The sequence below is a fragment of the Elephas maximus genome, chromosome 6 (genome assembly GCF_024166365.1).
Source record: "Elephas maximus indicus isolate mEleMax1 chromosome 6, mEleMax1 primary haplotype, whole genome shotgun sequence".
NCBI classification, from domain to species: Eukaryota; Metazoa; Chordata; class Mammalia; order Proboscidea; family Elephantidae; genus Elephas; species Elephas maximus.
This window is the reverse complement of record NC_064824.1, coordinates 90583541-90601288: the sequence shown is the minus strand read 5'-3', so window position 1 is coordinate 90601288 and position 17748 is coordinate 90583541. Positions and strand designations below refer to the sequence as shown.

Here is a 17748-nt window from a genome sequence, read left to right as displayed (position 1 = left end):
GTTGCTTTGATTAGATATTTTAATTGAAGATCACCTTTTGTGGATGAGTTTTTAAACAGTTTTAAGTACAAAAATCTTTTACTTCCTGAAACTTGGATATTTGAATAATGAGGAAATACCCAATGGTAACTCATTCATTTTCCTCAAGACAGTGGCTCTCACTGAATGCTATGTATTATAATCACCAGGGAAAATGAAAACAAAAACCAATGCCTTTGCCTCACACCCAGAGATTCCAAGTCTTAGAGTGAGGAATCTATATCAGTATTTTTTAATTCTCCAGGTTATTGCCATGTGCCATCTGATTGAGGACCACTACCCTAAGAAGAACTAAACTATTTCCCAAGTGCTGAAATTACAAATCTAAGCATAAAAAACAAAAACAGTGAAAGGCACATAAATTAATAAGGCAAGGGAAAATTTTACTTAAAAAAAAATAATTTCTTTAAATCCCACTCTGAATTTACCCAAAAAACCCCACTAAAAACCCACTGCCGTCGTGTCGATTCCGACTCATAGCGACCCTATAGGACAGACTAGAACTGCCCCATAGAGTTTGATACATCATTAATTAATTGGCAATGGTAGAAAGCTAGAAAATTTACTCGGTTTACAAAATCAACAAGAAATGAACATGATTGATCTAAATCACTGTCAAAACTTTTGATCTATACATTAAACACTTCATTTTCTAATATATATTTCCACTGATACATTGATAATATAATATATGCTTTATTATATTAAGTGATAAATGAGAGTTAAAGGAATAATAATTTAGGATATTCTACACACACATCTATCTATGTATCTATCTATCTACCTATCTACCTGAGGTAGGCTAGAAGTTAAGGGACAAAAGGTTAAGGTATTCAATTAGATATGAAATTGATACCATGCCTTATTTTCAAGAGACCACTTATTGTATACTTCAATATCACGCATATAATTTGTGCACATTAATTTTTTGATTATATAAATAAGCTTTGTACATATGTATAAAAAAATTTTTATACATATGCATATAGTTATATTTTTTCCAAAAAAAACATTAAATTATATGTCTACACATATATGTACTTATTTATATAGGATCTTTCCACAAAATCTTTAAATTATATCTCCCTTAATCTTTACAACCTCAAGAAATAGGTATGGTTTTTACTACTTACATTTTATAATTGAGGAAACAGTGACACAGCTAATAAGTCCGAAATATCAGAAATAATAGATTCACATATTTGGTGAACACATGAGTAAAGAAATGACATACTTAATAAACACAGACGTAATACAACAGCTCATGTGCACACTGAGTATAACTTTTATCCTGCCTTAGAAACTTCTCTGCCAAAGCTGTGTGGAAACTGAGCAAGACTTCAGGGATTCTTTTAATTATAATAAAGGGATGGTACCTTAGTTCTCAAATAAGGCTGAATATTAAAATATGGATTCCAGGGTCCAACCCCACACTTTTGAGATCAGAACACCTGTGAGTGGGGTCTAGAATTAATCTTTTTTGTTGTTGTTTTTTAAGTCTCTCAGATATTTCACATGATCAACAAAGTATGGGACCCACTGGATCCCACTGGTCATGGTTGAGATTTAATGAGTTTTATGCTCCGTAGAAAGGTCAGAGAGGGTGCATAGGAAGAACCAATAAGTTCCTAGCTAGTTTTCCTTCTCAGCTTCTAAGCAGCAGCAATAACAGCAGAAATTGGCAACTTAGGTCTTAGGTTCTGAAGTCAGACAGAACAATGCAGAATCTCAGCTGTGCCACTGGGCAAGTTGCTTGATGCTTTGAAAGTCTCAGGGCTTTTTCTACAAAGAGGGGACAATAATAACCCATTAAAAAAAATTTTTTTTTTCATAGGGTGTTACAGGGATTAAATAAAAATCCTCCTGGATGGCACAATTCCTGACACCTAAGAAGCATACCATACATATCAGCATTATCGAAGTATGAGAGAGCATTTTAGGTCAGGAAGGAGAAAGCGTTTGGACTAGCAGTGTGTCTTATTATCTCAGGTTAATTCATCTATAAATTATTCTTGTTCCAGAATAACTTCTTCTTGTTTCTTCCCCTCCCTCACTTTAAGCTCAGAAAAATCTCATCCTTCTTATAATGCCCTTTCCATGTGGGGAGGGAGTACATTTTAAAAAAGTGTTTTGGAAAAAAGTCTCTGTGCTACTTCCACTTCAAAATATGACAACTTTACTCTCCCCTTCTGAGTCGATTCTACAGTATGTATACCACAAATACAACTGTTTTAGCTCAGGAATATTGAAAGCAAATATTGCGTATCCTAAAATAAGTAATTTTGCAAATACATAATGTGAGTGGGTTATATTACTAGCAATCATATAATATACAATAAGAAGCACAGTTTGTAACTCTGGTTTTAAATTTAATTGTAATGTGTAAACTGACTTGATTCTGTTGTGGAAAAGCTGAAGTACTAATCCAATCACTAATCCAGTCTTTAGTGTCATCAAGTTTAATGCTCCTCTACTTCCTTTGTAGGTAATGATGAGGCTAAATAATGTATATATTTTATTTACATATTCAATAATATAGTGTTGTTCAGTGAATGATGTTCTTCTGCCACTTGGTGGTGCTTGCCAGTTTCAGAATTTGCTCCTTGGTGGCACTATAACACTAAGTACAAAGTAAGCAGAACAAAATCACAGTATTCCTATTGGAAAGGCTCTGCTTCAAGCTGTTTAATAATTTAAAGAACCTTTGTGCAAACCACTGCATTTGTTAAACAGTCACAACCAGTAATTAACTCCTTTGGAGTTTTAAGTCACTTTGGGCAAAATGTCTTAGGAAGAGTACATATTATTAGAAAGCATGCCAAAAAATTTACTTAGCAGGGAATTCAATAACAATTTTACTCTGCTAAGAGGTTCTGTAAAATTCTACTTATATAGGCAAGCACTGAAATCCTAGCAGGTGCTGGTTACATTATCGTAATTACTGCATAAACACTTTGAAGGACTTTGCCTTTAGTTTCAAGCATGGCTTATTTTCAAAAGCGTGGTTAGTTACCACACCAGTCTTGGTATGGAAAATGACATGTTCTCACTCTGTACTGGGGAGCTGTTAAATCTTGATCTACATTCAGTTTATGTTTATGTGGCCGTCTCTGCTGAAAGGCTGCAGTGAAATGTATCTCCGATTCCTCGTTTTTCGCAATATCGGCTGGCTGCTCAATCTAATGGGCACTCCTTTTTCTTAAAGAATTCAGCTGCTCTAGCTAGAAGCCGATTTTCTGATGCGTCCAACGTCTGGTCAAATTGATCTGTTTTAATGGAATCTTTGTCGGGTGAGGAGGGAGATGCCACAGACTAGAATGCTGGAATCTGCTGCTTAATTGCCAGGAGTGAGAGACACTAAGATTTAGAAATCTTTGAAGGGGAGGGGGGGACTCCGGGTCTGAAGCGGAGATGTAAGATAAACGGATGGGTTTCACACACACACACAAAAAAAAAAAATTCTCTTAGGCACTGAGGTGCTGCACGATCATGTCTCTCAAAGGAGAAGTTAAAAAGCAAGGAATTGGGAGGAGGCTGAAGGTTAAGGTACTTAGAAGGATAGCTCAGATAGAATTCGTTTTTCCCTTGGTGCCTGCAAAATACAGATAGTCCATGTTTTCAAAATATGTTGGTGTCTGTTTTAAGTCATTGGGAATGGACGCTAATTGCTTGTGAGATGCCGTTAAACAACAACAACAAAAAAAACGCTCCTCTAAATTCAGGGGACACGGAAGGAGAAGGGGAAAATGAGATTTAAGGTGCAAGAAAGAGAGGAGACGGGAGGCTTCAGAAGAAAGAAGGAACGAGAGCGGAAAGAAGGAAGGAAGAAACGAAAGAGGGAGGATGGAGGAAAGGAAAACGAAAGTGGAGGAAGAAAGGAAGGGAAAGGAAAAAAAAGAAAATTTAAAAAGGAAGGAAGAAGAAGGGTGAGAAGAAAGGAAAGAAAGGAGGAGGAGGAGAGAGGATGGAAGGGGAGGGAAGAGGAGGAGAGGGGAGGGGAGTGGAGAGGAGAGAGAGAGAGAAACACGGGAACAAGCATACAAAAAGGAAACTCTTTTAGGGCATCCAAAATACTGTGACTGCAATAACGACCCAGGTCACAGAAGGAAGATGCTCCTCTCCATTCATATCCCCGAAAGCTCTCGGTCCGGTTGCTACCGATTAAAATACTATTAGGCTAAAGAGTGTGCCTAACTGCGTGGAAAATGCAGCAGACGGAAGGCAGGTCCGGCAGAGCCTTTTGCCAAGCGCTCGCCGGAGCGAAAGAAAGAAACGCGCCGAGCGAGGGCTTCTTGCCGAGTTAGTCCTTCTCGCCTCTCCCAGGTCAGCCTGCACAGCCTGGCGTCCAGCGCTCGGGGTTAATACCGCGCCGCTGGTCAGAGAGAGCGGCACTGCACGGACGCCACTCCCCGGCTGATGCGCCCAGCCACCCACCCGTTGCTTGGGGGCCTTCCCTTTCTCTCTCAGGCAATTGTCCCGACCAAATCTGACCTGCGAAACATGTTTGCCGGCACCTTCCAGGGGGCCGCACAAAACAGGCTCCAGGCTGGAGAAGAGCGTGTGACGGGGAGAGGACTTCAAACCAATGGCTTCTCGGGCTGGGCCAAGGCTGCAGGGGGACAGAGAGTGGAGAAGGGGAGACAGAATGAAGAGGAGAGAGCCCGGAAGGCTGACAGAGCCGGCCTGGGTTGTAGCCGCAGGGTTGCGGGCTCCTGAGGGAACGCTGCTGCCTCCACGCCAGCCCGAGCTCTTCTCACAACCCTGCCTCTCCTCCTCTCCATCTCCCTGCCGCTCCCGAGAAAACGAGTCCCTGGGTTCTCCCCGCTGCGCTATTGCCAGTTTTCATCCCGTTACCAACCCAGGCGACCGCTCTCGCACGCCTGGGCGCCGGGCGCCAGCAGGACGCCTTCCCCACTCCGATTGCTCGCCCCTCTTAGCCCTGCCGCTGCCGCTCCTCTGCCACTTCCACCCCCACTATCTCCAGCTCGGAGAGACGCCACCCAGCCTCGGCTGGCGTTCTGAGCCCGGTGTCACGCACCAAAGAAGGGCGCTAGTCCCGACCCAGCACTCGGTAGGGGGCGTCCCGAGAAGAGTGGAAAAGCCAGTGGTGGAGAAGGGCGTGGGACTCGCCCGCCCCGAAGCCCTAGCTCCTGACTTGAGCCAACCCCCGAGCCCCACTCCGGCCAGCTCCTGGCAAGCGAGCCCATCTGTGGCATCCGCCACCGCCTCCTCCTAGCACCTCCTCGCCGACCCCTCCCTCCCGGGACCTGCATCCCGCTCCGCCAATCAGCGCCCTCCTGCCTCTTCCCACGTGACCTCGGGCGGGCTAAGGACCTGCTGCTTCCCAAACGCCAGAAGGATGCGGGCGGCAGAGCGCGAGAGGCGGCTGCAAGGCTGCGGGGCGCTTTGACTCTCCGTCCACCCTGCCTCCTCGGGCTCCTCTCCTCTGCCTTCCGACTCCCCATCTCCTCTGGCTCCCCTGGCTTCCCAGAGCCTACTCCCTATGGCAGCAGCCTTCCGCGTCTCCCGCGCTGCTCCTCAGCTGACGACCCTCTCACTCCGGGGGCAGAGCCGGGTCACTGAATGTTGCTGAAACTCCGGGGATCATGCGCCGGCTTGGCTGCTGCTTCCCCTCCGGGTGCTTCTGCTGCCGTCGCCGCCACTGCTGCCGCCGTCCGCGGAATGCTCAGTAACCCTCTGTCCGGCCCCCGCGAGCCTGTGTTCCTTGGAAGCCGTTTGCTGCAGCAGAGTTGCGCGAAGTAGTCATGGTGCTGTGGGAGTCCCCGCGGCAGTGCAGCAGCTGGACACTTTGCGAGGGCTTTTGCTGGCTCCTGCTGCTGCCGGTGATGCTGCTCATCGTAGTCCGCCCGGTGAAGCTCGCAGCTTTCCCTACCTCCTTAAGTGACTGCCAAACGCCCACCGGCTGGAACTGCTCTGGTAAGCCCAGAACCCCAGCCTCCGACCCCTAACGTCCTAGAATAACGCGCGTCTGCAGCACAGATCAGCCTACCCTGGAGCGTCTCCCCAGCCCTTCCCCCCCCCCCCCCCCGCCCAGCCCAAACCTCTGAAAACCTCCTCCCCTTCTGCCCCTCTCCATCCCGCGAAGGACAGGGAACTGCTCCGGGCCGCTCCGGAAGATGGGGTGGGGGCGGGAGGGACTCTGGGGTGGGTAGAAAGTGCAGCTGTTGGCACCTTTGCAGCTCAGCACTTAAACTGGGCTGAGAGAATTTTGAAAAATATTAAACGGGATGGTTTTGTGGCTTCACTGAACAGAGCACGGAGCCTTAGGGAAACACTACAACAGAGCCTTTCCCATCATTAAAGAAAAAAAGTCTGAGAAGAACGGGAGAGATATAACTTCATGGGAAAGAACTAGCGAGAAAGCAATAAATCAAATGGTGACTGCAGGGGCAACGCCAATTCCTGGCAAAACTGCTGTGAAGATGCACTGGTCTAGGATTCAATACCAGGTCATACAGGAGCTTGCGTTTTTAATCTCTCTCTTTCTCATCCTCCTTTTCTTCTTTTTGCCAAAGACGTTGTTTTTGCAGTCCAGGGATGCCTCACTGTGCTTCCCCAAGCTCCTGGGTATCGGAGGGAAGTTGAGAAAAGAACATCACCCTTCGCCCAGGCCGGAGTGAATAGGACCTAGGCTGGGCAGGCTCCCTCGCAGGCGGGTGGAGGGCAGAACCCACCCTGGTGGGCTCTGACTTCTTTTCTGGGTGGGCTTCGGTGGAATGAGTGGGTCAGGCAGTCTTCTTGTTGGCTTGGGTTCCTTCAGAGTCTGAACCAGAGAGCTTGACAAGCTTCGCTGGGCTGAAGCCTCCTAATTAAATAGGAACCAAGGATAAGAGTTGCTGCACTCCTCCGAACTGGTTTTGCATTTCAGTATGATAGCCTGTAGTGTACCTGGTGGGATTGTGGTGTGATTTCACTAGCATTTTAAACTGGATTAACATGGCTGGGTATTGTCCCTTAGATCTCATTGGTTCTAGTTCTAGCAAGTGTGTATGTAATTTTTCATCTCTGTAAATAAAATTATGCTGTAGTTAAATCTGGCACTGAATAGAGTGTCTTTCAGGGATGTATATGAGCTGAATTGAAGTGTATATAACTTTGGAGAGGAGAGGATGACCAACTGTAACTTATTTGATGAAAGAATATATAGTTTCCGGATATTACCGATGTAAATTCCAAGAGAAAAATTATTATGAATCATTGTAGTTTATCCTGACTTAAAGACAAGTTGAAATTTGCAACCCTATTTGATTTGGGTCAATAGATTGCCTTTGTTCTGTTTTTAGCGACTTTTAAATTTGTGAATTTTATAAAACTCAACATGTTTTCTTTAAGTTACTTTGTACATATTTGTGATTCTGGAAGGAATAAATTTCACTTTGTAAGTGCCTAATCACTTTTTGGAAACCCTGGTGGTGGTGTGGTTAAATGTTACGGTTGATGACCAAAAGGTCAGCAGTTCGAATCCACCAGGCACTCCTTGGTATTCTATGGGGCAGTTCTGCTCTGTCCTACAGGGTTGCTATGAGTTGAAATCGACTCAAGGGCAACGGATTTGGGTTTTTTTGGTTTGATCACTTTTTAGGGGCTTTATTGTAAGAACACTAAACAACCTGCAAAATCAATTGTTTGAAATGTTGATGGCTCTGGATTCCAACATGATCGGTTTGCTTCATCCTTAAGTATAGTATTGTTTTATGAAAATAACTAACTAAAAATGTGAAATTGGAATTAGCAATCAATAAATTCATCACTTCATTATTATCTTAGGGGATCTGTAGAAACAAAAAAGAATTTTCAGGCAGATTGTCAAGAAGCTGGTACCCCCCGCCCAACCTCTGTTAACTTAGAGGTGATCAATCTTCATTTGAGCCAGACAGACCATCACAGAAAACATTGTGCCTGTTTATCTTTATTACTGGGGCTTTGTTTCCTCTTTGTCTGGAGAAATTGCAAATAAAAGGTTGTTTCAAACCTTAAAGCAAAATAAAAATTAAAACGAAGAAATGGTAAAAATGGCATTCAAAGACCATCATCAGCTCTTTTCCAAAATGTGAACGTTGGAAATGAGAAAATAATAATAATAATAATGAAGCCCGGAAGCAAGTGTTAAGTCTTTTTTCACCACTGTCATTATTAACCCAAGCTAGAATAAAACTGCTATCAAAGAAGGATAGGAAAAGAGAACTGACTAGAAAAGAACTGGGAAATATAAAAATGAATATTGATCACTTAACTGGATTTTGAAGTTGTCAGTAAGGAGTTACCTTGCAGCACAGCTGTGGTTATTGGAATCGAAATTTTGAGCAATTCATCTAAAGCTTTAAGATGGTGTTTTGGGAAAAAAAAAAAAAAGGGCAACATTGTTTTTTTATGACTGGGATGTTTTCTTTTTAAATTTGAGGTTATGATGACAGAGAAAATGATCTCTTCCTCTGTGACACCAACACCTGTAAATTTGATGGGGAGTGTTTAAGAATTGGAGACACTGTGACTTGCGTCTGTCAATTCAAGGTAAGAAGTCTGATATGTGCCTCTTCTTATTCATTAACAAGACTACAAAGCAGGGATTTCCCTTTACAACTGTCATTTGGCAATTATGGCTGTGCAAGCTAAGAAGAAAACTGGCACCAAGAAGAGTACTGGCAGGAGATCCAACTGATGTCAAGAAGACATATACTTCTTGGAGAAATGCATATGCCATAGTTATAAATGCCACTAGAGGTAGAAAGATTCAGGTTGTGCTTTGGGGATGTCAGTGAAAAATTGCATTTCCATGCCCCTTCCAGCATGCATTTTATAAGTCAACTGACTGGAGAAAAAAGTCAAAATTGTCAGAGGGTAAAAGGTGTGGACTTTTACTTTTGTCCTTTCTGTTTGGGACTATTGTCTTTTCATTTTACTAAGCTCAGCTTTAACAGCCCTGATATTCATTGCCCTGGCAATCTTATTAAGTTTTCTAATTAACTCCTTATTAATGTGCCTCAAAACTACTGTGATAATTTGGAAACCATGGAAAATAATAAATATGTCAACTTCTTCATGGGTACCACATTCAATTACAATCATATCTCCCAGGAATCCAAAAGAACACACATAGCTATAAGTCATTTCATGAGCATGAGAAAGATGCACTTTGCCTAGCGTTAAAAAATAAAGGTGATTTCTGTCCTGGTATCATCAAAACTATTAATGTCTATCAAATAAATATTATAAATGTTATTTTTCTTATATAACAAATGATTTTCGCTATGTAAGTTATAAAACTTCTTTTCCTATAAAAATGTTCATATACTCATGTTTAAGTTCAAATAACATAGGTGCTGTACTCATTGCCTTTATATACTCTTGAGTGTTTTTAATGACTTTTGTGAATACACTGGAAGTCTAAAATAAGATTCAATGATGAAATATATATCTAAACAAAACTATATATGTGAGATCAAGGAAAACTTTTTCCAAGACTGTGAACAAAACCAGGAAAAAAGCAAAGGATAAAAAAACAAATAAAGGCATTAAACTTAAATTTACTGGCCTAGATAGCTGATGTAATATGTCATATTTAGAATTGTTGATAAAATTTATACATTTTAAAATTAAATTCAACCACCCAATGAGAGAGGTAAGGGAATTCATATTTAAATATAGTTTAGAAGTGGCTTTTACATAAGTTAAAATCATCTTAGACATTATTTCTTCTTTCTAAGGAAACAATAAAACAACTGGTATTTGTAAAGTGCACCACCTTCTGGTGGGTAAGTATTGCTGTGACCATACAACAGTCTTTTACTGCATACTATGGAGTCCTGGTGGCACAGTGGTTAAGAGTTACGGCTGCTAACTAAAAGGCCAGTAGTTCAAATCCACCAGCTGCTCCTTGGAAACCCTGTGGGTCAGTTCTACTCTCCTATAGGGTCACTATGAGTTGGAATCGACTCCATGGCAAAGAGTATGGAGCCTTGGTGGTGTAGTGGCTAAGCTTTCAGCTCTAACCAGATGATTGGCAATTTGAATCTACCAGCCACTCCTTGGAAACTCTATTGGGTGGTTCTACGCTGCCCTATAGGGTCCCTATCAGTCATAATTGACTTGAAGGCAATGGGTTTGGTTTATAGTGTAAGAAGGAGCCTTGGTGGTACAGTGGTTAAGAGCTATACCTGCTTACCAAAAGGTTGGCAGTTCAAATCCATCAGCCACTTCTTAGAAACCATATGGGGCAGTTCTACTCTGTCCTATAGGGTCACTCTGAATCAGAATCTACTTCAAGGCAATGTTTTTTTCTTTTTTTAAATGGTGTAAGAAACATATTCATAAATATTTAAGAAGCATATGACACCAATTTCTAAGGTCTCCAGCTATACTAAACAATGTAATCAGGTTCTTCCAATGAACTACACAAGAAAGGTGGAATATGAGAACTCTTCACTTTGTACTTCCCCCAAATGTTCTCAGGTAAAGGGCAAAGACGGTTGGCTAAATCAGTAATTAAAGGCCCACAGGATTTTAGAGGGTTTTTTTTTCCCCCCTTTCAGATGATGATTCCCACCTTTTCGTTTTTTTTTCTTATTTTGGTGACCAACATAGACTTCAGAAGTGAACTCCTAGATAGTACAAAATGAACCAGGAAGAACATTCTTCAAGTGGAAAGTCGTAGTTCTAAGAAGATTTCACCATGAGAAAAAAAGGGGGTTAATAGAACTCTAAATGGATGAAAGTTGCTGAAACAAAATGTATAAAGTTTCTTCATTAAAAGAAGTATGTTGGATTTTCATGTGCCACATAGGATTTTGGTAACATTTTACCCACTAAGATATTTGTGTTTTTCATATTTTTGTCAGCCAGTTATATTTGTCATTACTTTAAATAACTATTGAGTGGAGTAGATTTGGAGGGGAGGGCTATGAATGCATGTTTTATTAAGAAACTAAAATGTAATTTTCTCTCCCTAATGGTTGTAGCATATTTTTTTTAATGGTTGTAGAGTTTAAATTTACTACTAGATTACTACTGCTATTAGTTTGTGCTTTGTAATGGTTTTCAGTCTGACAGGAGAAAATAAACATCTCCCTAGTGGGAAATTGGGAAACCCTGGTGGTGTAGTGGTTAAGAGCTACGGCTGCTAACCAAAAGGTCAGCAGTTCAAATCCACCAGGTGCTCCTTGGAAATTGAATGAGACAGTTCTACTCTGTCCTACAGGGTTACTATGGGTTGGGATCTGCTCGATGGCAATGGGTTTGATCTCTTTGTTGGTTAGAGGAAAATTTAGACTCTACACATACCAAGAATATAGATTGGGTGATTTACGTAGCCTATCAAAGAAAAAGTGCAAATTGTACAGAGAATAATAGGATATTTTAGGCTAAGAGTAACTTGGTTCAGTCATTTCCCAATATTCCCTACTACCATAAGACTTCTCATGAATTTGAGGTTTTTTTTTTTTTAATGTCCACCCGCCAAGCATCTGTTTAAAGGGAAAAATCCTGAAAATGTATTTTTCTATATACTATTCTAAACAATTTCTAGCTGTTTTAATCTACTCTCTCTTTCTCTGTATTTTCAGATACAAGCACAAATTCTTTCATTAGATGTAGGATACAAACTATAATCTTCCTGTCTGAGAGATAAATTTCAAAGAGAAATAGGTGTATGTGTGTGTAATCTATGCTTTCCAACTTGGGGTTTATTGGAGCACTAAAGAGAACATATATTAATTTTCACCTCACTTAGACAATTTAAAATAACTTCATTATATCTTTTATTTCTCATGACTGACTGAGATAATTATTTTCCCCTCCTTTCAAAAATGAAGAAATTAAGGACCATAAAAATAAAGCAATTTACCATGAGGTGGTGATCCCAGAGTAAGAACCTAGGTCCTTTGACATCAAATCCATTTTTTTTTTCCTTTAGGGCATTAAATATGCAAATGAAAACATCAGTAACAACAACAACAGTATCCATTTATTGTAGACAACTTAGTATCAAAAGTAATACAACAAACTCCTATGTGATGATATGTGTTCCAAAAATGCCTTGCAACCTTATGTATCCTATCTGCATACCGAACAGTATGCTGGCCAATCTGGCAAGAGAAGTCAATTGTGGAGCTGAAAATTTAGAAACAGTGGAAGGATAGATGGATGGATGGATGGATGGATGGATGGATGGATGGATGGATGGATGGATGGATGGATGGATGGATGGATGGATGGATGGATGGATGGATGGATGGATGGATGGGTGGGTGGATGGGTGGATGGAGATGGATGGGTGGATGGAGATGGATGGGTGGATGGATGGATGGGAGGGGAAAAGGGTGGGAAGAAGAGGGGAAGAAAGATCAAAAAAGAAGACAAATATAGTTAGTTATTCACAGAAGCACTGGTTGTACATATAATGATGAATGATCACTTTATAATTAAAAAAAAATGATGAAGCCTTATGTTTTTCAAATATCATTTAGTTCAGTATTAAATATCTTCATTTAGTAAGCCAGGCTTTGGCTATGCAGTTATTTCACTTATTAGGGCTACATGACAAATTACCCACAGCTCGTTGTTGTTAGGTGCCGTTGAGTTGGTTCTGACTCATAGCAACCCTATGCACAGCTGAACGAAACACTGCCCCGTCCTGGGCCATCCTCACAATTGTTGCTAAGTTTCAGCCCATTGTTGCAGCCACTGTGTCAGTCCATCTCGTTGAGCATCTTCCTCTTTTTCCCTGACCCTCTACTCTATAAGCATGATGTCCTTCTCCAGGGACTGATCCCTCCTGATAACATGCCCAAAGCATGTGAGACATAGCCTCCCCATCCTTGCTTCTAAGGAGCATTCTTATTGTACTTCTTCCAAGACAGATTTGTTGTTCTTTTGGCAGTCCATGGTATATTCAGTATTCTTTGCCAGAACTTAGTGGCTTAAAACAATGAACTGTAATTTTTCTCATGAGTCTGCAGTTTTGGACAGGGCTTCATGGAGGCAGTTCATTGCTACTCCATTTAGCATTAGCTGAGGTTGGGAATGGGATTGGGGGTAGAGACTTGGTGCTATACTCATCTGAAAGCTCTCGATTCTTCTCCATGTGGGCCTCTCCACATGAAATACTTAGGACTTCTTCATAACACAGTGACTGGCTTCTGGTGGTACACATCCAGAGGTGGTACACAGGCAGAAACTGTGTCTTTTAAACACCTGGCCTTGAAAGTCACACAGTCACTTCTGCCATAGTCATAGTCCTGACACATTTTTAAGATCATATGATTTTTATATTTAAGGAGATGTAGCCACAGAAAAGTAAAAGTTACTTATGGAACGGACAAAGAATTGGGACATATGCAGGTATTTCATCTTTATATTTTGGAAGAGAAATATACCATATCCAATCCATTCTTCCTAAGATTTTGACAACTGGGAATATAACAGAATTCACTTAACATCTGTTGAGCACCTTCCACATGCCAAACTCTGTGGAAGGTGCCGGCAATATATAAAACATAAGTTTTACATAGTTTATAGTTGCTGAAATCTCAGCTAAAAAAAATCTTTATTAACCAAACAACCAATAAATCACATGGAAAACTTCTTCTCACATATATTTTTGTTCATTTGTAGCCAAATGAATCCCATATATTCTAGTGTCAAGTCATTGAATCCATTAGTATAGTATGTAGCTGCTTTCCTTAAGCAATGTGGAAATTTTGGAACAAAATCATTCTACTGAAAAACAGATTTTTAAAACATCTCAAGAGAAATAGACTCTTTTTCCCTTGGGAGGAAGTTTGTACAACACATACATTTATGGACCTAACCATCTGGACCTGAGTCTTGTTTTTTTCTCTTACCAGCCAAATACGTGGCCTTTAGCAAGTCACTGAACATCTGAGGCTGTCCCTTCATCTGCAGCTGAGAAGTGTCATGATGAACACCAAAAACTCTCTTCAATAATTTGGCATATTTCAATATAATGGTTAACCTATTTTCATGTATAGGGTTATCCTGTTTTACTTTTAAAAATGTGAAGTTTGAGTGTCAGTGTTAAATGTGCTCCTGTTAGTTAAAATATGTGTCATGAAAGACAAATAATTTATATCTTTTTATAAGTGAGTATTTCAAAGTGTTCTAAAAAGAAAAAAAAAAAATTTTTTTTTTTTTTTTTTTTTTAAAAACAGGACTCTGTTAATTCCCGCAAATGCTTCAGTTAGCCACTTCAAATGGGGAAACTGAGCTATAATCTTGTTAACTATTTAATTGTTAGGTAATATACACAAGAACCTATACCAAGGCAATGACAGAAGTGGGGGAACCCAGGACCAAACTCCCATTCCTGAACTTAAATAATTTAGAAATTGCTTCCTTCTTCTGTTATTCATATTAATGAGTGCAAGTCATGGTGCTAAGGGCCAAAAACATTGTGCTGATAATCTGTAGTTAAGCTCTTTTCAGCTCCATACAAATCTCCCTCTTGGCTTGTGTGTGGAACTTGGCAGCTCTGTTTTTAGCACTGTTCATATCTGGCTTACTGCATCTTTCAGAAGTGGCATATGAGCACTTTATCGGTTTATCCGATATTTTAAGATGCGTATCAGCATTGTGTACTAGCACTTTGACAGAGATAATAAATACTTCCCACCTCCACTCCCCATCTACTGACTCTCCCTTGGAGTAAACTGCAGAAGTGGTTGAGAAGGATAAATAGAAAATTCTAGAGATTGAAGAGAAGAAAACATGAATCTAAATAATCTACACAGGAAGTATTATAACCAGGGTTGAAGATGGAGCTTAAAAGGTTCAAGTGTGCTAGGACCTGAACATGAGAAGCTAATTAATTTAGCCATCCACACTAGTTAGGATTTTCTACTGCCTGCTGAAAGGGTCAGCAAGTGTACTGAATATAATGTTACCAGCTGTTCCCTCCTTTTTTCCTGGTCTCTCCTCCATGTGCTCAGATACTGTTGTGGTCTTAGTGGGTCTCCATAAATCCTACCTATATCGTCCTGTCCTTGATCCTGAACATAGCACATTTGTCAAGCAGTTATCCATCTGCCTGCCTCCCTGGCCACGATTATGACTTGAGCAACAATCCTGTTTATTTGGTGTCTCCTCAGTACTGTTCATTGGAAAACTTAACTCTCCACTGACCTTCTCCTATCGCCTGCTTTCTTGAGTAATGGCTGAAAAGCTCGGTCTCAAGTAGGTCAGTTTTCAGATGTAAGAAAAATATTTCGAAACCTTGTGGAAGGCAGAGCCCTAACGCAAATACGTAATTACAGGTGAATTGCCTGTTGAATTAAAGATATTCCTTAACAAAAAGCTCTAATCAAATCAGTTTCTTAAAAAATATATACTCACAGAAATAGACTGAGTCTGGGAACCAATAGTGTAATTGTAGGAAGGAATTATTTTATAGAGGGCTTCCAAAATGTCTAGATTGTAAATCATGGAAATAAAGATAAAGAAGATTTCTAAAATGTGTGATAAATCATGAGGTAACAATTATAGTTGTCACAATATGAATGTATAATTTGGATTCACTGTTTAGAGAAAAGCAAATCACTATTAGTAAAATCTTATTTTTAAAAGTTTTTCTGTAAAAGATAAAAGGCAAGACTCATGAAATAAGACTTTCACCACAGGGAACATTGACTTACACTATTTGTAATTTCTTAGGCTAAATAAGCCATAATTTTGTAAAGGCAAGGAGAAGAAGTTAAATGGTTGATTGGAAAGGAGGCTGTTTTAGTTCCCTACTGCTGCTATGTCTTAGTTACCTATTGCTGCTGTTGCAGAAATACCACAAGTGAGTGGCTTTAAAGGACAGAATTTTATTTTCTCACGGTTCTGGAGACTAAAAGTTCAAATCAGGGTCTTGGTCATGTCAATCCCTTCCATATTGGTTGCCCTGGGCATTTCTCAGTTCCTTGGAGGAGATCCCCACATGGCATCTATCCTCTCCTACACGTATATACATATGTGTCTAATCTGCTTGTTTTATAACTCAGAAGTGATCAGGTTTAACACACACCCTACACTGGTATTGTCTCATTAGCATAACAAAGAAACCCTTTTTCCAAGCAAGAATACACAGGTATAGGAGTTAGGATTCCAACACATATTTGGTGGGACACAATTTAATCCATAACATACCATGACAAATATATCAGAAGAGGGTGGCATTAAAGAACAGGAATTTATTGTCTCACAGTTTTGAAGGCTAGAAGTCCAAATCAGGGTATCAGCTCTGGGGGAGTGTCCTTCCTTGTAGGTAGCCCTGAGCGTTTCTTGGCATTCCTTGGCTTGTAGGTAGATCTGCACAGGTATCTCCCCCTGTGTGTGTGTCTCTCTCCCTGTCTGTTTTCCTTTCTGATAAGAGTTTACTTAGAAGGGATTAGGTTTAGGAACCACCCTACTCCTGTATGACCTTATTAACATGACAAAATTAAAACCTTATTTCCAAACAGGGTCACATTTACAAGTACAGGGATTAGGATTTCAACACATCTTTTTGGGGATACAATTCAATCCATAACAGAGATTTTCAGACTCTGTAAGAAAATAGAGTAAAAAAAATAAATTTCAGGTTTTTATCACTTAGATGATAACTTTTTCAAGATTTTACTTTTTTAAAAAATAAACTCTTGAGTCGAAGTTTACTTATGATAGAGTTTTAGGTTTATTATCATATATATTAACTTCCCCAGCCATCTCACTAGATAGCTGATTTATTTTGTATGTGTTATAAAATTACAGCACATCAAAAATCCAAATATTTCAATAAAACGTTGAAACCAGAAAGTGTTTTCCCATTTCTATGTATGTCTGATTTACTTAGTTTCTGGCAGAGGTGAGCATTTGTAAATAATCATCTTAATCACAGCATTTGTTATAATTAAACAATGAAACACATCAGTAGTAGTAATCATGAGATAATCACATCCCTGGCATAATTAGCAGGTATAGGACACAGCCAAGTATCTCTAATGCCTTAGAGTGTGATTGTATTATGATGACTATACTCTGTAGGTTGCCTGATTTCCACTGTAAAATGTGTACTTTTTCTTTGTAATGAGGTTGTTTTAAAAATGAACTTTTCTTTTCACAGAATATAAAATATTCATATTTTGGAAGAGTCAAGAAAGTTTATACAACGTTCAATAGTTGCTGAATGTTTGTCTTTTTTTCCCTATAATCCATAATGTGTTGTTTCTCTCTACACTAAGTCTACATCAGTGTCCAATAGTCTAAAAAATACATGAAATATCAATTAGTGAACCAAATGTCTTACCCAAATACTTGGAAATTTGTGAAGATTAAAATTAAATAGAAAACAAACACTAAGAAGTAACTGGATACTTTGGCATTTCTGCTGCAGACATAGGTAGATGTCACCTGTTTTGAATAGCTTGAATATGTAGCATGTTTAGATTTTCTCCACCAATCCAGGTGAGCCATATACCAGAAAATTGAATAATATTGATAGGCTTGTTGCTTTATACTTATCATGCTTCTTGTCCAATCATTTCATTGGAATTTTCTAATCAATTTAGACACTTTTTATTACCCTATCTGAATCAAATGACTGGTTGGCTGACTTGACATTGCCTTTGCGTGTATTTGGATGATGTCCTTACAAGGTCAAAGATTTATTGGATACACTGGAATCACCAGAAATGAAGACAAGTGCTTTATTTTACA

At 39.9% G+C, this 17748-nt stretch overlaps 1 protein-coding gene across 1 annotated transcript in view; it reads left to right on the top strand.

Moving 5' to 3' along the window:
* The first annotated feature begins 5804 nt into the window (after positions 1-5804).
* Positions 5805-17748, top strand: part of TMEFF2 (transmembrane protein with EGF like and two follistatin like domains 2) — a 285073-nt gene continuing 273129 nt past the window's right edge. Inside the window, exons 1-2 of the mRNA XM_049887727.1 lie at positions 5805-5976; positions 8462-8571. Of these exons, the coding sequence (XP_049743684.1) occupies positions 5805-5976; positions 8462-8571 (282 nt within the window). The remainder of the gene's footprint in view (positions 5977-8461; positions 8572-17748) is intronic.